This window comes from Cuculus canorus, chromosome Z (assembly GCF_017976375.1).
Source record: "Cuculus canorus isolate bCucCan1 chromosome Z, bCucCan1.pri, whole genome shotgun sequence".
Taxonomy (NCBI): domain Eukaryota; kingdom Metazoa; phylum Chordata; class Aves; order Cuculiformes; family Cuculidae; genus Cuculus; species Cuculus canorus.
The window spans coordinates 3675961-3701834 of NC_071441.1; the positions used below are offsets into that span (position 1 = coordinate 3675961).

Sequence of the window (25874 nt, forward strand, 5' to 3'; positions counted from 1 at the left end):
ATAGTATTCAAGTCTTACCCAGGTGACCTCTGTTCACAGCTTTTCTGACAGGAATAGTCTGTTGTTATTCTTAAAATGGTGTGAGTTCAGGGAGTGTTTCAGTGTCATGATTCCTTAAAGAAACCCTCAGCCTGGGAATATTTTTGACTGAATCTAATTATAACACATGTGCTTCACACTGGCCAAAAACTGGACTCCAAGTGACTTTAAGCTGCAACTAATTGTGCATTTCTAAGACCAAATGACAACTTGAAAAATACAAAAAAAGGCAACAATGTCTCATACAGATGGAAAAGCTTCTGAAAACATCTTCAAAATGCCGTGTAAAACCCCATAACAATTTCACAGCTACTTTTGTTTATTACAGGGAACTCTTGGAGGTTTTTTATTAAGCAACCACAGACAGCGTAACAAGGCTGTAAAAGTTTCTGCTGAGCTGGTTGCTGTGTTTAAAAATATCTGTAGCTTAGGGCTCTGATACAGGTGCAGTGAAACAAACTGCTGTGGCAGCATAAGACCTTGCCATCTCTCGCCACTCCAGATGACTGACCTGGTAGCACAGTTTACAAGCAAATTTGTGACCCAGAATTTGAGCAGATTAACCCTGTCTGAACAAAACTGTGTAAACCTAGTATTTTAGCAGTGAAGCTAACTGAGCTGGGGGAAGGTGACATTCAGGTGTTTGCTTCTCCTGCTGACTGCTCCAGAAGCAGTAACTGTTGGGAGCAGAGAAATGCAGACAACTGGGTGTGATACTATATCAGACCACACATGAAAATCCAGCAGAGCTCATCTGTCAGAGTTATTATGTACATCTAAAAGCCAGTTCCTTCTACTGTTGATTCCAAAGATTTACCTGATTTTCTTTGTAGTGCCTACTGTCTGGATGCTATTTATCATATTATAGGCAAAATAAAAAAAACCCAAAAATCTTAAGGCCCCCACACTCATTAAGCGTTCTGCAAGTATTTTGAAAATACTCTTATAGATAATGCATCAACTACCACCTTATTATTTTAGAGGCAATGTAGATAATGATTATCTTCAGTCTGAGCTGCAACAATTCTGCGGCTAGAATGACTTATCCAAGGTTGTGACCAACAGGTGTACCCAAACAGCAACTAAGTGCAGTGGGTACTAAAATACTCCAGCCAAAAAAAAAATCAAACAAGTGCTGTAAAAAACAGCCTCTGAGGTTCATGTTCTCAAATTACAAATTCAGGCTGTCTGCACTAAGACCTGATAATTCTGCACATGCCTACCCAGGCTGACTAGAGATACTCCATCTGAACGCACAAATGCAGAATCTGGGGGTAAGCCTCAGGCCAACTGAACACGCAGTTCTGTCATTACGCTTCCTCAGTGACACAGATCACACCCCACACTAAGTTAGGCAGTACGGAAGAAGAGGATATATTCTCACCACCTACACTCACTATTTGATGCTGGTGTCTACATTAGTACTTTAAGCTTCTCTGACAGTCTGCAGAGTAAATATGTGGCTTCAGGCAGTGACGCACAGTACCTAAGCCGAGCAGTGGCTGGAAGCCTGAATACTGAGAAATCTGAACTCCAGCCAGAAATATCGTCTTCTCTCCAGCTGCAGAGGTCTTCACTGGGGATTATCTACTGATACGCTCAGTGGGAGAATCATTTCCTATCCTGCCTCTACATTGCTGGTATAGAAGCAGGTTTAGCAGCTCCCTATCACAGCCACACGTAGATCAATTGCTGACAGCAAACAAATGAACTGTTCTCTGAGCGAAGAAAACCTGAAATTAAATTATAGACTGCAAGAGGTAACCCAAAACAAGTAATGTGGAAGTCTGCAAGGCAGCAACGCATCCTGGAACAAGTGTGTGTTAATACAGTTCACACCAGGAAGGATAGAGCACAAGGGTTGTTACCTAAAGGGTCAGTATAAAGCACCCTCTGAGTACCAAATAACATAGTGAGTAACTTGACTTTCTCTAAACTGTTTAAAATCAACCAAAAAAAAAAAAAAAAGAGAAAGCAGGCAACAAGAGAGACGAACAGAACTTTTTCTGAATTTAGATGAACTTCTACTCATTACTACATTCATCATTCAATAAGAAGATAAGAATGAAGCACTTAAGAGAGAAAAGAATTTGAAATATGATTAGTTCAGTGAAAAAGATCAACATTTGAGCCAAAAAAAGAAATCCATTAAAAGCAACACTTACCAGTTTTCGCTCAGAGTGACCACCGCTAATTTCAATTTGACACAGAAGTCTGATCTCAGCAAAGCTGCCATTTATAAACCAATGCAGACGGACACTTGTAGAGCTGGTTCCAGAAACAGTTAACTTTTCTGGAGATTTTGGATGAACTTAAAAATAAAGAAAAAACCTTCAGTTCTAACAAAGAAACATTCACCTTAGTTCAGAAAAATATGATTTTGAAAGATCGATAAGAATTGGAAGGCTAAATAAATGACCTGATCAACAACTAAAACAGATGGTGCTGGGGAGGCAACTGCAAACAACCTCATTCCCGATGCTCTTCTGAGCTACCAAACATGGAAACAGATTTACTTCAGGCTGAGCCTACTGGCATAAGTGATAAGAAGTTTGAGATACTGAAAAATATTTTCCCTTCTACTGACATTATCAAAAAAAGGTAAACATGAGCTATTTCAGAGGACTACAGTGATGGATGGAAGTCACTTAACTTTATTAACCTTCTGGGAACTTTCTAAGTTAGAACTTAAAATCTGCAGACTAGGACAAGGGTAGGAGTCCTGAAGGACCTCTCCCTCCCCAAAACTCCCTTCACAGAATTTTTCAATAATATTCAGCGTTACTATTCAGAGCTATCAGACATAAAAAAAAAATCTCTACCATTGGAATCGGCCCAGTTACTCTTAAGGAAACAGGTACTCTATATTGGAAATTAAGTAGACAGCGAGGGAAAGAAAGGAAACAAATAGGAAATAGCAGTCATATTGACTGGGAGCAAAACTGCTGACTTTATAATTAACAGAAACAAGTTATGCTTTTGTAAGACCTGCAAACATACTCTGAAAATTTTCATCTTGGGCTAACTGAACTGGGACATTGACAAAAAACATACACCATCTTCATGTTTAAATTCAGTTTTCCAGTGAGAATGGAAGAATGCCGTAACCATTAAGAACCCCATAATCCTCAGCGGCGATTATGGAGGCAAAAGAAAAAAGGATGGAGAAGATATTACTAGAAAGACGGTCATCTTCTCCCTTTTCTTGTTTAAACTGAGGGTCTAATGAAAGAAGTTTTTTTTTCTATAAACCATGGCAGCTGATGATCATGACTATTACCGATAGCAGGTAATTCTTCTGCTATTACCTATCATCTTTCAGTGCCACAGTTTTAACGCTCCATATCCTACTGTTTTAAAACTGCATAATATTTTGCCCTACAAGCAGACATTGAAATACAGGTTCATATACAGTTCATGAAGTTACACCTGAATTTTAATTATTAATATGTAATATAATATGAAGTAATACATAAACAGCAGCTGACTAATTATTAGATCACAAGTAGTATTTATCCACACTGTAATGTATCCAATATGGTAGCACTGCTGTCAAGAGCTGGCATCTCACTGTACACCTAATCGCCGCCTCAGGATATGTCCTAAGCTTTCTTCTTTTCAAGTTCAAGTTGTCAAACACACTGAAACATTGGTGAAAATAAAGCAAAATAATGGCAAGTACACCACGTCAAAGTTTTTCAAACCCAAAACAAATACATGGTTAGCATACAGTAAACGTACATTCTTGCCTTTGTAAATCTTAGGTCTTACCTCTGTGAGTTAAATCAACCAAAAGTGATGCCTCTGTTTGCCCAATAGGATTGGAGACACCTAATACAAAATCGTAGATGTTTTGATCACCCAGCACTGGAAAGCCACAGACACGTTCTCTGTTCATTTCATCGACTTTGCATGAAACATTTTTACCAGATGTCCTACAAAATAAAAAGGGTGGGAGGGGCACAACTTAATTTTTGAATAAGATAATTTCTAACAACAGTCAGAAGTCTAGACTTGAAAACACACTAAATGATCGTCTCACTGACACATGGCTTTATATAGTGATTTGATTGCAGAGGCATATCTAACACACAACGCAGGTTAAAGTGGCATCAGTCATGACTTGCCCTGTTCTCATGTGAAACTCTCCTCTTCCACTAGCATAATGTTTCCATCCTTCCAGACAAAAGCCTGGAAAACAGGTAAGTCCTGTAAAACCACCTCACAAGTCACAACTAAGATTCTGATTTAAAGTATCTTTGTTCAGATCAGCATACATTTGCATTTAAAGAATGTTCTTAATTGCTTTCTGAACTAGGAAGATGCACACATTACATCCTTCTATCAGTCCTGCCAAATCTAAACTAAGCTTTGTTATCCCAGGATACTAGCCCCCACCACCTTTCAATCAAAAGCAGGAAAGGCAGCCAAGACCACAGTTACATCTTCAAGGGAAAAATCTATACTGTGCATCTGGAGGTATGTACATAGGTATGTACATATGTAGAAGTTTCTTTAGTTATATTCATCCAGTAGCAGAAGTTGAAATGTCTTCCTTTGACTATTTTTACTGTGTTCTAGCTGAGCTCTTTGCACACCTTACTCTCTGTTTCAATAGCTCCCTGTGGGCTGAGAACAAGGATGAGAATATTTAGCCTGAAGTGCATGACATTAATCTCACAGTTTTGGGCTGAACGAAACAAGTCTAAACTATACCCCTGTTCATGAGCTGAGTATGGGCAGCCACTGACTGGAGCTCCTTTCCTTTGAATACCTGCTCTGTTTTTTCCACCTTTTTGCACTGAACCCAATGACTTTTTTAGCACTAGCATCTTGGATGACAACCGTGATCATAAGTCAATCCACATGCTTCTGACTTGCTTCAAAGCCATCCTGAGACTTGATTTCCCCTCAGTCTGTATGACTTGGGCCTCTTGGGCTCAGTTCCCTGAGAGCTCCTCAGGCATTATGGAGAAGCCTCCTCACCACCAGAATTTTGTTGACTCCTCACTGATTCTAATCACAATGACCAAGGAATGCCATTTGCAAGTGATATTCCAAGTTCCCCAGTCAGTTTCTGTCATCCTGCACACCAGAAGCTCAGTAAATGTCTAACGGGTGATCTAACACAGGTTGCATATAAAAAAACCCCACTAAATTAGCAAATGACTCCTGATATTTGCTGTATTTTCATATTTGCCTTAATCTACACGTTGGCAACAGCCTGATACACTAAGTCCTTTAGTTCTCATGACTTCATGAGTTTCTGTGAAAAAGCATCCTTAATTCCCATTGGGATTTTGCAGAGCTAGACAGGGGTTCTCCAAGTTTAGTTTAGTTTCAGCTCCCACAAATTCTTGTAAAGTGTTTTAGGCTCTGAAAAATGGAGAAGATCTCATTTAAATAGGCATGGTGAAGTCTGTCACAAACAGAAATGGGCATACTCCAGTTCCACCCTTTTTACTCCTTTTAGTGCTTATTTGCTTTACCTTTCAAATAAACTGTAATTTGTTTTTCGATTTCCGTATAGTCCACTGGGTCTGCCTGGTTTCCAGGTGCATTTTATTGTCAGGAAGTTGGATGTTTCACAGCTGAGGTTTTGGGGAATATCAGGGGCAACTGTAGCATGAAAAGAAATGAAAACAGACAGTGAAAGTTTTGCCATCCTCGTGTCACAGTTGGGATGATAGCTTCCTGAATGCATCACCATTTGTTTTTGCTGGGTCTAAACTGCATGTCCCACAAATACGTGGTAATAGTTATGCTCCAACGACACAAATAATACACTTTACAAAATCCCAATAGAACAGATGGATAATTATTATCAGCCCCATCTGACTAACACTTGACTCTACACTTCTAAGTGGGTGGGTAATCTGGTAAATCACACGCAAATATGTTCAAAAGCTCCAGGCTCTGACCTGGAAGTGTTTCACTGAAGTTCTGCCAAGTCTTTTCCAAAACTCTGAGCATCAGTTTAGCCACTAAGCAGTGCAGGAATGCTGTCAGCTGTGCGTCACATTTTCTTACATGCCAGCCCACCACTGATTTGAATTCTCTAAGCAAGTCATGTCAAGATGTTGCCTTTAGCATGAATTCCACACTGAATAGGAAAGTTAAAGCAAGCCCTGAATGGCTTGTCCTCTTCACCGTTGCTTTGAAAGTGCCCATCTTTTGCTTTTAAAGCTAGTTCTTTGCTTCCATACTGTTTGAGTAGCAGTGTTGAATGCCTTCTAGAAGAAAAGCAGTGCTCCCAACATAGAGGGCAACCACGCTAATATGAGATTAAGCAGAGCACTTATTTCAAATCTCATACACTCTTCTCTAAAAGTTAGCACAATAACATACATGTAGCTGCCCTAGAAAAGGGGCAGTAACGCAAGAGGCAACAGTGGCAGGCTTGGTTCAGTTCATGAGCAGTGGGCCAAAAGGAACATTTATTTCGCCACACCTACGCTTAAACAAGGTGATATGTGAGCACAACTACTTTTTCTGTCTTTTCTTCCCTAAATGTCTCTCATCAGCAAGAGCACCGTGACAAGTCCTCCCCCCTCCCACTAAGTGGGTATCACAAGACAAAACACTGGTAAGAAACACAATTCACCACATCCCAGTTCTTCAAAAACCACTGTATAGGAAAAATCTGTAGGATTATCACAGCCTTCAATCACAAACCACTGAATTATTTACCGAAAAGATTCTCCCACAAACCCAAGTATTGCACGAATAATGTAAAAATGGCATCTGACTGAGAAGTCATAAAAGGCTGGATTCTGTTTTGCATTTGCTACCACACACCTAATACACATAGTCAATGATGGGAGGCGCAGGCTGGAGTTTGGTGCGCACTTTCAGTAAGAATCATAGAATCAACACAGATTCACAGAATTGCTTGGTTGGAAAAGACCTTTGATATCATCGGGTCCAACTGTACCTGTCCACTACAAAATCGTATCCCCAAGCAAAAAAACCCAAAAGTCCAGTCTCTCCTCTTCTTTCCCTCAACCTCAAAGACCCTAAGCTCAAAGGCAGGCATTTCTAATGGGGAACAGACTTTTAATGGGCACCTACTGGAAGACAGCAACTCTCAAACTTGGAGAAAACATATAAAGCTCTGAAGTGACCAATCATGGGATAGAAGAATCAGCTACTTGTTTTAAAAGATGTTTGTATCTGGAAGAGATTTCTGCAGCCAGCTTGGTTACACAGAGAAGATACAAAGTGATTCAGTATTTTTAAAGAAAATACTAAAAGAATGTTTAGAAGATTTTCCAAGAAAGAGGAACTGTCAGCTGGGTTCCTTTGCTGTAATTAGCTCCCAGGGAGTGACTGCCATAGCACATCCGTTGTTGTTGCAATTCTAACTGTCTTACTGTCTTCATTTCACTGGTTGTTAAATGAAGGTTTTCACTTACAATTACTGGTCTTACTCTTGCCTTATCATGGACCAAACTAGAACAGATGTAAACCTAAAGTGATAGAGACTGAGGACAAATCTCCATATGTCAGTAAACTACTAAACATCCTAGACTGTGAAGAAGTGCCTTAGAAAAAGACATAAAGGACAGAAGCACCGGGTCAGGTTCTGAGAGAAGAGGGTTTACACGGGTACCTCCTCATCCTCCCAGGCTTGGCGTCTTCTCCATGGGCTGAAGGTTCCACAGCAAAATCAAACAAGTACAACCCTAGTTCATCCTCAGAAACCAAAAGGCAGGAGAAAAAAAGCCACAATACCTAGCAGAATCCTATGAGTCTTAAAATTACTTTGATTTTCCTAAGGTTAGTAAACATAACGGTACATACATCCTACGAACAAGACAGTTCCCTCCATCTCATCTTCAGACAGTATACACACTACATTTGTCCCACTGGTATCTGAAGCACTGGCATTTAGCACTCTGATGGCACTGCTTCGACTGCTCAGATGTATCATTGGGTATATGTCTGGTCCATAAGTCATCCGTTGTATCTGCTGTCCTTCTTCATGGACACAACAAATTGTCACATCTGAACCTACTGCCACCACAGTGTCCTGAGGAAACACCCCATTTCCATTGGGCTCGGTATCTTTTCCTAGCAGAGAAGAAAGAACAGAAAACAAAATCAAATAAAAGACCCTCCCAGGAATAATTTGCTATAAACAGAGCACTGATCAGACACATTTGTGGAGAGGCACGCCAATGCATGCAAATCAATGTTTGCTACCTTTCATTAACTAATGATTGCATCTCATCAAAACATTGCTAAAAAACATAGCCCATCACTGTCTAACACTCCCTCTGATTTTGGCTTACTTCTTAAAAAGCAAAATGTAGTGGCAAGGGAACAAACATACCAGGGATCTCTCCTACTGGGCTCCAGTCACTCCAGTCCTTGGGGCCAACAAATTGTGTTACATTAATATAACAGCGAATCTTCACATAATGCGATGTACACTCCAAAGGCGTATCTGATGTCCAGTTCCAAGAAAGGATGACGTCTTCGTGAGTCATTTTTGAATAGTACATTACCTACAAAGTTTTCCCCCCAGAAAAACAACGAAGACAGTTTATGAACACCTGTTAGCAATGACATATAAACTCATGGGTGTCAACATGATGGCAAACTAAGCCAAATAAATCACAAAATCCTGATAGATGGTTGGATTGTCCCACTTAATTTTTAGTTGTGCTGTGAATTTACTTGGACAAAAGCCTAAGATGCTAAACAGCCCACCAGCCAGGTACACTGCCAGCCAGAAATACCAGAGGGCAAACATTTGAGGGAGAGTAGGAAGCTCGCCAAGCATTTCAAAACATATGTACTGCATCCTAGTACCCTGGGCCTCTCCCAGGCAGGGATATGTTCCAAGTTTTCCAAAATGAAACTCTTCTAATATTAATCCCAGGCTGCACATTTTATCTTTTCTCTATTCCTAAAATTTATAGAATGGAGCTATAAAGTAGTTGCAAAAAAAAAAAAAGGCAAACTGAACATTCAAAGACCACCAAGACTCAAGTCACTGTTGGAGAATTAAAGCAGAGATAATGGTGTAAAATAGACGACAAATTCATTAGCAGGTTGTAATAAAAAAACTTGCCTCCACTAAAAAAAAAGCTACGACTGTGAATAAGTACTGGCAGTACAGCAGCCAGTGTCCTAATAAATTTCAAATTTAACAATAAGTTACCTACCAGAGGCATGACTACACACAGGTTCTGCAAAGTTCTACAATCTTCATTATTCTCAGCTTTCTTCAAGTGACCTCCCAGAATATTACCAAGGGAAAATAAAGTACATATATTTTTCATAAAGGAAGTAAAGGACTTACTTGTACAACTTTTTCCATTGCTTCTCCACGGAGTATCTGAATCTGCCAAAATGCATCCAGTCCGTATGGGAAGACTGATCCATTATCACTCCATTTCACATTTAAAGTGGAAGTTGAAAAGTCAGGTGTTAAACTAAGAATACGTGGAGTGAAAGGAACAAATGCTTGAAAAAGAAAGAGGGGATAAAAGCCATATTCTAGTCATTAGTCAGCAACACCAGCCCTACAGGTGTTTAACAGCTACATCTGCCTGCTCTCAACTGGCTACTAGCCATACAAACATTAACACAACCTCCGTAATTAGAACACGATGGGTTCTGTCATTACTTGAGCATGAAAGTTCCCAGGAAAGCACAGGTGCTGATGAGTCACCAGGTAGCATTTTCTTCTAACATCTCAACATGCAGATGTGTGAGCAACTGATCATATATATGACTCTTCATAACGCACAGTAAGGAAGACATCTTTCACAACCTTTATTCAATAGCACAGAGACAAAGGAAACATAGTGATAAGTCTCTGAAGCGTACACAGCAACACATCCAGGGAGGACAGTGGAAAACTCCCCAAAGGAAGTAGTGGGTTTTGGAGACCAGCAGGGAACAGGTGACTTGCAACAAAATCTAGAGTAGGGATAAAGGGACAGCAGAAGCACAGGATGGAAGAAATTCCCATGAGGCTCTGAAGAGGATCACGAGGAACATGATTTCAAACTAGAAGAAATATAAAAGTGTGACATGATGATGGGGATATAACAGGGAGATTAAACAGAAGCATTTGTTCTATAAACTGGTGGTGGTGAAGCAAGAGGCGGAGAAGCAGACAAGTGTTATGGTAGTACAAGGGTTACGGCAGTTTATCTCGCCAAGTGTAGGATAAGTCCTGTTTTTTAAAATGTGTGATTTATCCAACTCCGGACCTGGCCAGGGCTCTCAGTGCCTGCAAAGTGTTCACTACAGTCAATGTGTTATCTGGGATAACCTGTGATGAATCTGAGACTCACCCTGCCTGGAATCGGCAAGTTGCTGGAGAACCCAGTGTATGGCCCATATATTTTTGAGTTGTGTGTTGTTAAATGTTCTGGAGCTGCTGTCAAGAGAAAAACTGAGCCATGGATAAGAAGTGCTACTGACTTCAGATTTTGACTGCATTAGGAAAATGCAGGGAAAACAAAACCAAAGACTAAATTATGAGCAAGTAGGGCAGATGGTATCAATGCCATCTTCAGCTTAAAAATTCGTTCTGTGGGAGGGAGGAAGTGAGGGGAAAGTCTAATTCATCTATGACTCAATACAGAATCACAGAATGGTTCAGCTTGAAAAAGACTTCAAGATCACGTCCAACCATAAACCTAACACTGCCAAGTCCATCACAAAACCATGTCCCTAAGCGTCACATTAACATGTCTTTCAAAAACCTCCAGGGATGGTGTCACATTAACATGTCTTTCAAAAACCTCCAGGGATGGTGACTTCACCACTCCCCTGGGGAGGCTTTTTCAATGTTTGATAACCCTGTCAGCGAAGAATTTTTTTCCTAATATCCAGTCTAAACCTCTCCTGGCACAACTTGAGGCCATCTCCTCTCATCCTGTCACTTGTTATGCTGGTTTCTTCTCCCAAAAGACCAACATCCAACTCACTACAGCCTCCATTCAGGTAGTCATAGAGAACGATAAAGTCCCCCCTTATCCTCCTTTTCTCCAGACTAGCCCAATCCCAGTTTGCTCAACTGCGCCTCCCAAGACTTGTGCTTTAGACTCCTCACCAGCTTTGTTGCCTTTCTGTCTTCCCTCACCCTACCTCCCAAGTATAAATGAATTTGCTCAGTTTCATATACATTTGAACAAAATGGGTAAAATGGGAAAATATGATTCTGTCAGAGTGAAAGAGTGTTATTCTTTCAACTTAAGAGGAAGAGAAACCAACCTATTATATATGGTACACGCATACGGACTCAGTGTATCAACATTTTATACATAGGAACACTACTAAAAAAACCTGCAAGCACGTACATTTCTGGACCACTGTTAATCACAGTAAAAAGGCCTTATGTATACACACAAAGCTTGATACTTACAGATGTCTTTCTCATGAATTTCAAAATCTTTGGTAGCAAAAGTAGTCCCAGAAATGCTGTTTGTGGTTATTGTCACTGTGGTAGACCTCTCTGGGACAGGAATCTCGACCCTTTTCTCCTTAGTTTTAAAACACACTGGAGGGGGGAGGTCACTGAAAACACAGAGAGGATTAAGCAGGTATTTCAGCTGATAGGAAGCTAAGACAAGTTAAGTACTATTGCTAGGACACAAATAAAACACGAATTCTTCATAATGTAAAAGCAAGCTCCGTGTCAAGTCTGTGAAGGAGTAAGACTTGCATGGATTTGGGTTATTATCAGACTAAGAGGCACTCTCTCATCTTTTAGGTCACTTTTATCACAGTGACAGACTGTGCACTAGTTTTGTAATGCAGCTACCTAGCTGTTAAGAGAATACCACAAAATGAAAAACTGACTTTTTATCCAGAAGACACATTTCTGAAACCTTATGTGTCACCATCAATCAATATTTCAGAATAAGCAAAATAAACCCTCTAAAACCCCAAAACTCCTCCCTCTTACTCTTATTTCTTCTCACATTGGTGGCATATGGGTGCAAAGAGCAGGTTCACCCATCTGTGTCCCCATCTCAGAACAAATCTTTTAGTTCCCTTGCGCTGTCCAACTCATAAGGAAACTGTAGAGGACAGGGAATAGAACTGCTAAGATCCCATATGGAAATACAGTCTGCACATAATGTTTGTGCAGTGCTCAGCACAATGTGATCTGGCCTTTGTCTGGAGGTCATAGACACACACAGGAAATAATAATCCTTTGCTTATTATCATTGATATGCAAACATGGAGGCAGAAAATTTGGAAAAATCCAGACCTTCCTCTTGAGGCACGGATGGAAGGAAGGAAAGCAAGGAGAACAATGTCAGACTTCCTGCTGAGGGATTTTTATTCACTTACGAACAGGAACAGGACCCTGGAGCTCCCATCAGCTGGAGTCAAGAGCTTGGGTTGAACTTTTAAGAGTCACGCGAGACTCCAGGCAAGCGAAGGCCAGCTGACACTAGAGCACTCAGAAAGGCTATTCCTCTTCTGTACCGAGATATTATTAGAGGATGTTTGGGCAATTGAAACCCAAAACCTCCTTTCCTCAGGGAGGTCTGCATTAAGCTCAAGCCCTCAGCCTCTTTCCTTCAGGGACCCAAGCCTGTTCTGTTTTGCTAAGGAGAAACAGCAGCAGTTACACGACTGTTCTTGTTTAGAGAGCAGTACCTCATGAACTCTGCACTTCTGAACTCTGTCACATATATGTATTGTTTTCTGCATAAATGATAGCTGGCAATGCAGGAGGAATAACCAGACACAGAAAATCAAACATGTAGGTGGAAGAAGTGCAGCCAAGCCCTGGGACCCCAAGGACAAGTCTGGGCTAACTGCAGAATTTACAGGAAAAAAGACAGTAAAAATATCTGGTTTGAGGGCAGGATCAAAATGCAAAATGGATTTGAACTCATCCCTAGCACATGATAAGTATTTGGCAGACCCACAGCATGGGGAATTGCACATGTAGTTCTCATTAGTGAAAAACACACTGAATATTTTTTAATGTGTCTCAAAATTTTCAAGCTGCATTCACTTTCGAAAAGCTATTGTAACTGTAGAATAATTTTTACATTTCCTTTAATATTACACTCTCCAGTCAACTTATAATTTATAAAGGCTATAAGACAGCCACCAAGAGATTTTTCATGTTTTTCCACATGTGAATCTCAACACTTATGTCATATATTCTACTGCTTTGGCCCATATCAGGATTCACTTCTTCCAACTATCATTTCCTTTTGGACTGAACCCGGTATGAAGATGTCCCTTATGAAAACTCTGAGCAAGGGCTAGGCAGATACACAGAAAAGTCTGAGTAAATGAGAGCATCTTCCAGTCCTTTGAAGAGAGAAAGCAGGAGATTTTGGCAGGAGAATTGTTAGCATGAAACAAGACTTTGCCAGAAACCCCGCCACTGCCTGAGTTAAGAGTGCCTGGAGGGAGCACCACCCTAGGAAAACTGATTGGAGATGCTGGGAAACAGCAGCATCACAAATTCCATGAGCAGTGATGGAGGAATAACCATACTTTCATAACAACTTGGTGGTTTTCAATCAGGTATACAGCGGACTTACTTGGTAGTGTAGCAAAAATCAGTTTGTCCATGTCTTCCTTTAGAAGAGACATCCCAAGTACAGATCATTTTATGTAAGTTACGTGTTACACATTTCAAATTCTGAGGGTGGCCAAGAGAACCTGAAATCATATAAGAAAAATAATCAAAAAAACCGCAGGCAAAAAATTACTAACTGTAAAACAGCTGCTGTCGTTCTCATCTATAGCCATTCTTTGTACATTTTTATTGTACACGTCTGGACAGTATTTTAAAACCGTTTAATTATTTGTGTGACTGATTACAGACAGATACAGACTGCCAGATTTCTAGAAGTACCTATAATAAAATCTGGATTTATACTTGTGTGCAATGACATAGGCAGCTGTCTCTTTCCACAACAATTCCTAGCCTAGCCTAATAAACAGGCGTTGTGCCAATGGCAAAACCACAAGCTATGATGATAAACTTTATGAGTTTTTCACTCTCCTCCATTGTCCTATGCAGAGGACAATTAATGACAGTAGGGCAATTAACGACAAAGTGACAAATTGTCACAGACTGCTGACATATACAGCAAGAAGGTCTCAAAGCAGACATTTACAACAACCATACGTACATACTATCACAGTTACACCACAGAAAATTTAACACCTAACTTCGCATTGTTTTACAAGATGCCACTAGGACCACAAAGGTGATGGGTTTTGAACATACACATAATAGGAAAGCTATGTAATTAAATGGTATCAGTTCAGAAGCCTCAAAGAAAAAGAGATTAGTGAATTACATTGCAATAAACTCACCTATCTCTTGGCTATATATCAAGCTTCTTGAACATAAAATAGCTAGTGCTAAAAAGCAGCGGAGGCTTGAATTCTTCCACATTCTTCTACTGTTTGTTTTCAGTACAGCAGCTTCAAGCAGTAATAAACATCATCACAAGCTGGTCAGTTCTAAAATTAAAAACAAAATAAAAAATATTTGAAATCCCAGAGCTGGTACTCTACAAATGCCATTTATTACATTTACCTTTCTTCTTCAGTGCTGCTCCCAGGCACAGCAACTCCTTTCTCTTGTTTGGCAGGCAAACCTTTTCACTGTCCCAGCCACCCCCCGAAGCATGTTTTCACTGAGACATTTCAAAGATAACCTCAAGAATCACAGATATGTAAAACTCAATAATCCAAAGGTCTCCTTCAGGAGTATCTGAGGCCAGAACAGACATGGTAGGGTATTCTCCTAGTAGGGGTCTCCTCAACTTAGATGAGAAGTCACATACACAACCTTTTATACTATGAATGGAAATGTCCTCTGCTGTGGCTACGGATTTAAGGGGACAGAAGTCCCCATCTGTTTTCTTCTCCTATCTGTGCAATTTTCATACTGCTGCTATTCAAAGCTATGGGATGTGTGTGACGCTGCAGAACCAGATTTGATTGCCCAGGATCACTGTTTTAATCCAGTGCTAACAATAACGTCTGGAGGAAAAAAAAAAAAAAGACATATTTCTCCAACAAAATAATAAAAAATGTCCTCTCAGGGGACAGCTAGGAACGCTTGAAATGCTTTTCTGTCCCTCACCAATGTGCACTGTGCGAGGAGCATTATGTCAAATAATTCAGAGCTATTCACAAGGGGCCACTTATTTCTCTTGGTCTGCAGAAAAACAGACTGACAGAGAGGCCTACAGAGCAGAGAACTGAGAGATGCTCTGGTAAAGGTCTGCATAACATTTGGAGGGGAGAAACAACCTTAAAACTTAACAATCACTTTATTCTCACCATATTCTCAAGCCACCTGGACCTTCCTAAAACCACAATGATTTAAGCTATGCTACCCATGCCTTCTCCAACCAGCTGTTCTTTTAGTGTATTCCTAAACTGTAATATCCATGTCACATAATTTGTTAAAGACCAAATCAAGAGTGAAGTTTGATAAATCCATATTCAGGTAAAGATGAATCAATCAACCCATCAGTACATAAAATATGATAATCTTTGTGCCACAGGTCTCCGACTATATTTTGGCATCTCTTGGGATCTTCATATTGTACTTATCCGTGTTTCTAATGAAAATAACAGGAAGTTACCTCCAAGTTTAAACTTTGCTCAAAACCCTCTAACTTCATCGAAAATGAGAAAACCACTCAAAGAGCCCTGGGAGTTACATAAATAAAATGACTGATTTCTATTTGCGATGTACATACAAATATCTTTTTGTTTGTGAGTACTTCTTCAAAGGTAATTCCTGGTTTGTAGAAAAGCCTTCAATCAAACTTCAAGTTTTATATCAAAATTAGGTGACAGTCACCTGTGAGGGGTGAAGGAAAGAATAAAAGTAAGGGAAAGCACCGATACTACTCGAAGGAGGGAAAATTGCTTTGTGAAAGTAATTAAATCCCAAGCCTCTCACTTTCTAAACACATTATCTGTTCAGATTTGTGCAAAACCTCTTTGGTAATGTCAGGTTCACAAGATAGATTCAGCAACTACATGCAGTTCAACAAAGTCGTCTGATTTTCTGCATACTCTCTCAGTACATAGCTTACTGAGTAGTTGTCCCACTGCAGAAGTTTTAAGAGTAACATCATAGCAGCAAATTACAAGAAATTTGAGTCATACCAAGTCCTACTCACTCAAGCACAGTTTTAATTTCTGTTTCGGAGTTCTGCACCGAAAACAACCTTTCATGCAGAGCATGATAAATGTCTTGTAAACCACCGTCCTTCACAAGAAGCATAGACTGCCTTGCTTTTGTCTTCTCATACACATTCTATAGCCTGCTGAGAAGTTGGCAATTTGAAGCCTCGTGTCACATAATTAAATGCTATTAGTCAAAAGAAAAGATCCCCATTTTTAGGCTTGTTTTAATGATAAGTTAGAAAATAATTGAAGTAATTTTAAAATAGAAAGTTTACTTTCTTTGGAAGAAAGCTGCCTTCCATCAGTTCAAGATTAATTCAAACAAGAGATGGAGTTTCTTCCTTGCCCTGGCAAGATATGGAAAGCATACTGCCCTCTAGGCAGATGTACTTTTAGGATGACACATACTTCACCAAGGGCAAGTCCTGCCTGACCAACCTAGTGGCTTTCTATGACGGGGTGACCACATCAGCAGACACGGGAAAAGCAGTATATGTAATCTATGTGAAGCCTTTGACATGGTCTCCATGAAGCCTTTGACATGGTCTCCCACAACATCCTTCTCTCTAATTTGGAGAGATATGGATTTGATGAGTGGACTGTCGTGGATAAGGAATTGGTTGGATAGTCACATCCAGAGAGGAGTGGTCAACAGCTCAAGATCTGTAACAAGTGGTGTCCCTCAGGGGTCTATACTAGAGCCAGAGCTGTTCAATATTTTCATCAATGATACAGACAGCGACATTGAGTGCACCCTCAGCAAGTTTGCAGATCACACCAAGCAAAGTGGTGCAGATGTCACACCAGAAGGAAGGGCTTTCACCCAGAGGGACCTGGGCAAGCTGGAGAAGTGGGGCTGTGTGAATCCCATGAGGTTCACCAAAGCCAAGTGCAAGGCTCTACACCTGGACTGTGTCGATCTGCAGTTTCAATACAGGCTGGGGGGTGACATGACTGAGAGCAGCTCTGCAGAGAAGGACTTGGGGGTGCTGATTGATGAGAAGATCAACATGAGCCAGCAATGTGCACTTGCAGCCCAGAAGATCAACTGCATCCTGGGCTGCATCAGAGGAAGAGTGGCCAGCGGGTTGAGGGGGGTGATCCTCTACTCCACTCCCTGAGACCCTGGAGTATTGTGTCCAGTTCTGGAATCCCCAACATAAAAAGGATATGGAACTGTTGGAATGTACCCAGAGGAGGTTAGGGGGCTGGAGCACCTCTGCTATGAGGACAGACTGAGAGAGTTGGTGTTGTTCAGAAGAGGGGCTGCAGGGAGACCTCACAGCAGCCTCACAGTATCTGAAGGGGGTCTACAAGAAAGATGGGAAGGGATTTTTTACAAGGGCATGTAGCAACAGGATGAAGGGGAATGTCTTTAAATTGGAGGAGGAAAGATGTAAATTAGACATTAGAAAGAAATTCTTCACCGTAAGGGTGATACAGCTCTAGAAGAAGTTGCCTGGGGAAACTGTGGCTGCCCCATCCCTGGAGGTGTTCAAGGCCAGGTTGGATGGGCCTTGGGCAGCCTGGTCTAATGGGAGGTGTCCCTGCCCATAGCAGGGGCATTGGAACTAGATGGTCTTTAAGGTCCCTTCCAACCCAAACCATTCTATGATTCTACAATTAATTAGGACAAGAGAGCTCAGTCCTACCAGAGAAAGGCAAAAACCTTGACAAGGGCTGGCTGGAGTACAGTGGGAACAGATGCTACTAAGTGTATACATATTTTCATTTTAAATCTTTATTTTTAAAAAAAATGAGACTAAAGGATATCAGTCCATTCTCTCCACCAGGAAGAGCAACAGCAACTAAACCATTTTCAAAAGATGTCCATCTTAAAAACCATCAGCCATAGCACATTCTATTTCCTAATCTATTTGTGTCACTTCACTGGCACTATTATTAGTGCTACACAACTACTTCTTGCTCCATTTTAAGAGCATTACTTTGTTCTGTCTCCAGCAGACAAAGAACAGTTTATCCTCTGCCTTGCAGCATCCTCTTACATAGAAGATGACTGACACTAGGTCTCTTCTAGCTCCTCCTTTAAAAATTCCCAACTTTTCTCATCATTTCCCAGTCTCAGTTTCTAGATTTCTGATCATTCCTGGAACATATTTCAGCTTTGAAATGTTTCTGTTCCCTGAGGCCTGAGCATTATCAAGTAAAATGAAAGAACTTTTCTAAGGCAAACCTATGCGTAGTGTGTGTTTACACAGCCCATGCCATATTTGCTTTTCTCTCAACATTTAGACCTTCTTGACTCAATTTCAGCGCGTGATCCAGCCCTGGATACTACTGTATAAAGCTGCCACGTAGCTGTTTATCTAGTACTTCAGAATCCAATCTCATCCTCAAATGAACTGCAAACCTCCTGACTTAGCGTGAATATATTTGCACAGCAAATTCATCTTAACGGCTTTGCCCGAAAAGATGTCTCACTTTGGAAATTTTAAAATAAGGAAAAAGCTTCCCATAGATCCATTCTAAGGAACAAAATTGTGTGTGTATCCAGAAAATACAAATTTATGCCATGCAAACAGCAAAGGCATGGCAGGTTTTAGTACATAATAACCCATATTCAAGAGCAGCTACTAAAAGCAGGATTCCACAATAACTGTTGGAAGCTACAGTATATGGAGGTGTCCTGACTTCTACTCAGGGCTTTATGTATGCACAGGAACTAACCTGTTTTGATGCATACAGTGCACCTACTGGTGATCTGATAAACATGAGAGGGAAAGTACTCAGTCAATAACGTACACCTGGGAAAATATCTGTGGACAGCTTTCCTTCAACACCTTGTCAGCTGTAAAGAAGGTTAAAGGTTCTGTGACAAGTTGAGAAAATGAGGGCAGCACCAGCTGTTTAACAGTGTGACAGTGACATGCTAAGACTTTACCAGCCTTTTTAGACTTTACCTGCCAAAGGGAAAACAAGATAATAGCTATCTCTCCTACTGATGGTGTTTTGTATTATGTCTTTCTCGTCTTAACTGGTTCTGTATATGGATTTTTAAAGCATAGCTGACCAAATGCTTAATTGCCTTTAAAAGGAAAAAATAAGTATTTTTTCAGTCAGTTGTGATAGATCAGTTCTCTAAGTACAGAAGTTCACCAAAGCTCTGCTCTACTTTTGAGTTTTCTGGTATCTGAATGTATTTAATTGTCAAGTGCTTGGAAACCACTTTGAAAATAAACAAACAAACCAGATAAAAAAAAATCAAATATCTTTCTGGCCTGCTTTCTGCCTGCAGTCTGATCTGCCAGTCACACAAGCTCCAGATTTGGTTTTAAATAAAAAAAATAATAAAAATAAAATCTGTGAATTGAGAATCAGTGGCCACACTTTTCACGGTCATTTTTGCACTCCACAAGCTGATACCAAACAGAAACGCTTAAAAAGTCAGCTTATACAAAGGTTTAGGGAAACTGCAATTGAAGAACACTAGATCAAAGCATGAAAGCAGTACAAACAGATGTACTAAACATGATAGAAAAAATCTGTTGATAAATTTCCGCAAATAAATCTGTATTTTCTCCACAGTTAAAAGCATCATCATAATAATTTACCACTAAATGGAACATTAAAAAACTCTCAAGGAAAATGTTTATACAGTACACAACCAAAAAATTGTAGAAACTGATGGCAGGCTGCATTTTTGGCAATACTGACAGCCGTCATCCCAAATACAGTCAGACAGAAATGCAAGTGCTAAGTAGGTGCCTAGGTTAAAACCTTAGTGATATAAGAAAAATTATTCCGCTTAGCAGGTGAAGAACACTCATTTTACTTGTCTCTACCCAAAGATACTAATTTAACCTTCAAAGTGAAAGAAAATACATCTATGTCCAGATAAAAATGCATACATCAAATTACACATCCTAGTATCACCAACAGAAAGTTTCCAAAAAAATTCCCTTATCTGAACGAGCATGCCAGAAGTACACATTTCTGGGAAACCAAGCAAATTGCCAATACAGCTGACAGTAAAGACAATGAACACAGAAACAGAAGATGAACTGGCTTTCTTTAGAACAGCTTTGCTGATCCCACAGTCTCCAGTCTTTGACTTTAAAGCTAGCTGAGTAATAACAAAAATGGAAGTAGAATTAATAAGATTTATACGAGGGGGTTTGGCTGGTTTTCAACAGAGTACATTCTTCCACCTCCTTAAAAAAATTCCCAAAGTTGAGACAAAAATCTCTCTTTAGTAATCTAAATGCAGGCTTTCCCTCTCTGTTTTATAACATGGCAACATTCCATGTTATAAAAGATTCGCAGGACGTGAATCACTAAAACTCGTTTATAAATGAAGGTTGAAACCCATTTGGGAATCTGGCTTTCCCCGGTTCTGAGGAATTAATTTAAAAATCTACTATTTCTCTTTCCGAAAGCGGATAAAATAATTCAAGCTACCTAGCTGCACCAAGTGCACTCTTCTAATCTGCAGCGGAGGAAAAGGAAACAAAGACAGGGTGTTAAAATACTATACAGTAAATGTGCAGGAGTGCACAAGGCCAAATTTTCAGTCCTTTGAGACAAACTTTGTTTTGCTGGGTTTTTTCCTGCCAAGCACGAGAAGAAAATTTCCCTCCTCACTGCTTCCTCTAGTGCCAAACAGCAGCATCACCTCTTAGATTCTGGGAAGCCACCACAGTAACCATGCAGCCATCTCAGTATGCTTCTGCTCTGCAAGGTGAAGTGAGATGTCAGGATGCCATACACAAGCTCAACACAAGGACAGACACTTCCAACAATTCATTTTCAAAGCTCCTCGTTAAAAGTACCATCCACAAAGGCAAGCATTTTGGCAAGAAATTTTACCAACAAAGCAGTGGTGCACCCCATCTAGAGCAAATATTTCACTTGGCTCAGAGTCTAAGGTGAATGCACAGCTGCACCTGCTTTCCAGTATTTCCAGTTCTTCCTTTCTTCTCATTCCAGGGCTGCTAAACTCGATGGAAGCACAAATAATCAAGCTGCAGATTTGAGAGAGGTGGTGGGTACTTCCAGGTAAGCAACGAGCATGAAAAGCTCACTGAGAAGTTCACTTCATGACACGGTTTAGTAGACATGGTGGTACTGAGCTGATGGTTGGACTTGATGATCCTAGATGTCTTTTCGACCTCTAATGATTCTATGAAACTCCCCACACCCGGGAAGGACACGAGAGAAAACTCTCTGCAAGGCACTTCCTGGGTCTGGGGAGTTGATGCATGACTACTACATACAGGATAGGGATCATAAAGGTTTGAAGTAATTTGCAATTACAATTCAAAGGCGAGTTTATGAAAGCATTTAGTGACTGCTGGACAGCACAATACACAGAAATACGTGCATAGAAAACGAGACCCTAAAGACTTGCCTTTAGAAGGACAGGAAAATAAACTGCAGAAGCAGAGGTCAAATAGTTTAGTCATAGCAATGGATACCATCTTGAGAAGGATCTGGGAAGTACAATGGAAGACTCCTTCAGGTTACTCATGTCAAACAAAAAAAATCCCACCAAACAAGAAAAAAACAGGTGGTTCCTAGAGAGAATTGAAAAGAATATCCTTGCTGGAACAGCTTAGCTGGAGAGAAAAAAGCAGCACAGCAATACTAAAGAGGTGAGGTAGTCAGGCAGAGAAGGGGACTGAAAGGGCAGAGCACAGCAAAGAGACACCGTAGGAACTGATGATTTATTTTTACCACAACTAAAACTGAATGTATTGGATGACTTTTCTTGGTTTCTCAAGCTAAATATATATTTTGCACACTTTGCCTTTTGTTCTCACTGAATTATGCCCGTTTTCAATTAATCTGTATGCTAATTCGGAAACTATTAGTCCTACTGGAGTCATTTGCCATGCATTGCCCCTTCTACAACGTGCAAGAGCGTTGTAGCTTAATTAAATATTCCCAGTGTGTAATTTCAGAATAACACAGGCACTTCCAAAAGAAAATTGAATGTTTGATTACTGAGTTTGGAAGTCCTTGCCCACTTCGATTAGCCACCAAGCACATGGTTAAATACAAGCACATCCATCACTACTATGAACACCATACTGCTTTCCAGATGGTAACAATAGAAAACAAACTCTTCTGAGAAACACAGTGAATCCTAATCCTACCAAAAATAGACTAAATATGTTTTGGGATATCTGCAAGCCTGTTCACAATTTATCGTTATTACATATTAGGCAAATCTTATTACAGATTACACCCCGAGCCTTAGTAGACATCAGAGAAGGCACGTGAGAGAGGCCTGGATTGCAGTTGAGTAAAAGTTGACTTCAGTCTGCAGCTATTTCCTCAGCGGGGTCTCTCCAGCCTGAGTTTCATCAAGCTTATAAGGACACAGTACGCTGAGACCTCACCTCCTCGTTCTCAGTGAACTGAACCTGGGCAGCATGTTCAAAGGTTATTGCAGGGGTAAGAGGACAGACAAAGCATTATCAAATTAGCCTGACTTCCTTAGGAAGTCAGCTTGAATTAACAAGCACAGATTCTTTGCCCATAGAGGTGCAGATGGAAAACACCTAATCGTCTGAACAAAGAACAAAGCAAAGGGGCAAAGGTTAAGGGACACTGCTGGCCAAAAGTGAAATTTTTATCTCCTAGGCTATTGTGTGATGCAGGAGAACAAAACGGCTCTGAGTCATTTACACACTCGTATTTTAACCCATTCAAAAATTTTTCTTGATAGTTACTACAACTGGCAAATTAACACTGCAGTAAGGTGAATGATTCAACTTAGGTATATGTGTAAATCTGATACAGCCACACACATTTCCTGAAATGTTTGGATTTGGTGACCTCATGGTCAACACACTTCCTTGAATTCTTGCACTTCACAACATAGCATGGAACAAATACACCGAGCATGTCCATTACTTTGTGTATATAAAAAAACATGTCTTACATTGATGCCATGGCTATTCACTATGTCTTTTTAATATTTAATACATGTACAAATCATAGAAACAAACATACCCACAGTTTTGGTTTTTTTGCAGTGCATAAGCGTAGAAACAAATGCAATTACACAGGGAAGGTTTTCAAGTGCTTGCTGCATTCTACTCATACATAACTGAAATAAAATGCAAATCAAGTACTCCAAAGCACATTTCATTTCTTGTGGGGTACTGCTAGTGTCTGTGTAATTCTCAAGACAGTATTATCTTCAGAGGAAAACGTCATTTGCCCACACTGTCAATTGTGCTTTGCTCAATGTGAGGTTCAAGGGCCAGAACACTGTCACTCAGACTTTACAGAGAGGGCTTCAGAAAAAAATTGCTGTTCTTTAGAAGAATCATGTTATCTACGCAATTCTGCCCCTGCCAGTTCTCTTCAGCTTGTATGTCCTTATAAACTAAAAAACATTACAGAAGTTGACCTTATTAACGAAGGTTTATTTTCCTTAATCTGGCAATGTCCAAAACTTATTTTGAACTATATGACCTTTAATCTTCTTTCCATCACAGGAAAAGCCTATTTAGTTTTATAAGAGAACACTGATAATTACTGAAGCAATTCCAAGTGTGTTTTTTTTTAAACAACCGGCAATGACCTGGGGGTTGGAATCCTTTATTGTTTACAAAGAAACCCGTGGTATTCAAATTATTTTTAAGGTACAACGAACCAAATCCAAAGAAAGTCTGTCTTCATGTGTACAAACAGCATATAAATAGATCAAATGCTGAAATGCGGCTTTCACATTAAATAATACATTGAAAATAACGAGCAACAGTTGTGCAGTATCCTTTTAGAGTGAATGTAAGGAATAAAAAGCCCTTACGAGAAATACATTGATTTTTTAGTAATCGAGGGAATGAGCCATTCCTGAAACTACAGATCTATATTTTCTGATAAATTTCCACTGTATTAATCTTTCTTGAGACTTTAAAAGCTCGCATGCCCTGCTATATTTCTACTCTTAGTAAGTACCAGATGTGTTACATGAAGACATGCTGCAGCATGTTATCATGTGCAGACTACCCTTCCACTGGGGTAAGAAAATGCTTTCCTCTCTGCTTCACTCCCAAATGGCCACTCAAGTGCTTCTGTTTCTCTTTCAACCTCTCCAAAGGAAGAAGGTCTACAATACCTGACATTATCAGAACAAACCTGTCCATGTGTACTTACACAGCAGTTAACATTTATTTATTTCACATCCATTTAAGTTGCAATTAATTCTCCTCCAGTTTTTCATTTATGCATATATATGCATATTCCTCTTATAAGGCAGCAAAGTGTAGGAATTAAGTACTCAGAAATAGAAATACTGACTTCTACAGTTGATATGCACCAGAGCTCTTTCCTAATTAACTTTCATAGACCTAAAAAAGACCATTGCCAGGCTATAAGAATAAATATTAACTCTTGCACTTGTGCATGCACGCACATGGACACAGCTACCGAAAACTGAGACTCTCCCACAAGCACATCTGCTCATGGTACTGCTAGCCTCTCACTCTCTGGCTGTTCACAGCCTCCTTTGGAGCCATGGACCCAGAAGACACGTAGACACACTTAATCCAGGCTGTCTGAAGCAAATACTACTCCTCTTCATCCATTCTGCTCCTCTCACAAAGGTCTGCAGGTCTCTGCAAGGGACTTTTGGTCCACTTGTGGATCAGTTCTTACAGCAGCACAGCTAGCAACCCAGTGCTTCAACATAAAGTGACTCACTCATGTTGTCCTTTCTGCCACTCTCTGATGCCTCCAAAACACAGTCTCAGCTCAGTTTTAGTGTACTCCTCCACGTTATTTCGAGCTCTACAAACATGCAGCTTTTCCTTAACTGTATTGCCTTAACTGAAATAAAACACTTATTGCAATGCCAAATGCACACAATGTGATTCTTTTGCAACTAAAATTTCAAATAATTTAGGCTCAAATAGTTTAGGCAGAACATTGCTTAAAAAAAAATAAAAAAGTTCAAATTTTGTTTTCAGTTTCTGATAGATTACTTCTAATTACTTCTGATAGATTACTTCTAATTACTTCTAATTACTTCTAACTGAGAACACTCATTTCTCAAGAGTGAAAAAGATGCTAAAAGGTCCTTAAGTTTATACAGAATACTCCAAATGAGACATTTACACCTTGCACGTTTGTTGGATTAATATGTCTTAGAAAGTTTCTTGGATCTTGCTAGATGTAAACAAACGAGCAGCTCTTTAGGTGTTTCATGCATCTTAGAATAGAAAATACTGCTATAAAGTACTCTTCAGGGGGATACAACACTTAAGCAAACTCTGCACCATTAAAATAATTGTCAGCAAAATGAACAAAGCAAAGAAGAACTGATAATTTCAAAATAATATGCTAGATGGCTAGGACCCACACAAATAACTTTTAGTGCTGTAAAATAAGGTAATGCTTTTCTCTCTTTCCTTTTCGAACTTTGCAAAAGCAGTGAACTGTATCCCTGTAAATAACCCACCAGCAAGTGCTGAGACAGCAGTGTCTGCAAGGCTAATGATGCCGTACCTAATTTAAAACTCAAAGCAGCTCATAGAAAATTGAGACTGCTACTAATAGGACATACAGTGAGTCAGTGCCACAAGTCTCTCCTGACCTGATTCACACTCGGAATAAGAATACAAACCAGAAATTTTCAAAGCCACAACTGCACTTCATCTCACATCTTCACATTATTTTCACATGACCATCACTACATC

At 40.0% G+C, this 25874-nt stretch overlaps 1 protein-coding gene across 4 annotated transcripts in view; it reads right to left on the reverse strand.

The window, feature by feature from the left end:
- LOC104059668 (LIF receptor subunit alpha) overlaps positions 1-25874 on the reverse strand; it is a 91438-nt gene that overhangs the window by 18796 nt on the left and 46768 nt on the right. For all 4 annotated transcript variants that reach the window (XM_054053700.1, XM_054053699.1, XM_054053698.1 and 1 more), the window contains 9 exons: positions 14365-14514; positions 13581-13701; positions 11429-11580; positions 9350-9513; positions 8375-8549; positions 7843-8112; positions 5529-5658; positions 3811-3974; positions 2205-2350 (listed from right to left, as the gene is read on the reverse strand). In XM_054053700.1, the coding sequence (XP_053909675.1) occupies positions 2205-2350; positions 3811-3974; positions 5529-5658; positions 7843-8112; positions 8375-8549; positions 9350-9513; positions 11429-11580; positions 13581-13701; positions 14365-14446 (1404 nt within the window). In that variant the 5' untranslated portion in view covers positions 14447-14514. The remainder of the gene's footprint in view (positions 1-2204; positions 2351-3810; positions 3975-5528; positions 5659-7842; positions 8113-8374; positions 8550-9349; positions 9514-11428; positions 11581-13580; positions 13702-14364; positions 14515-25874) is intronic.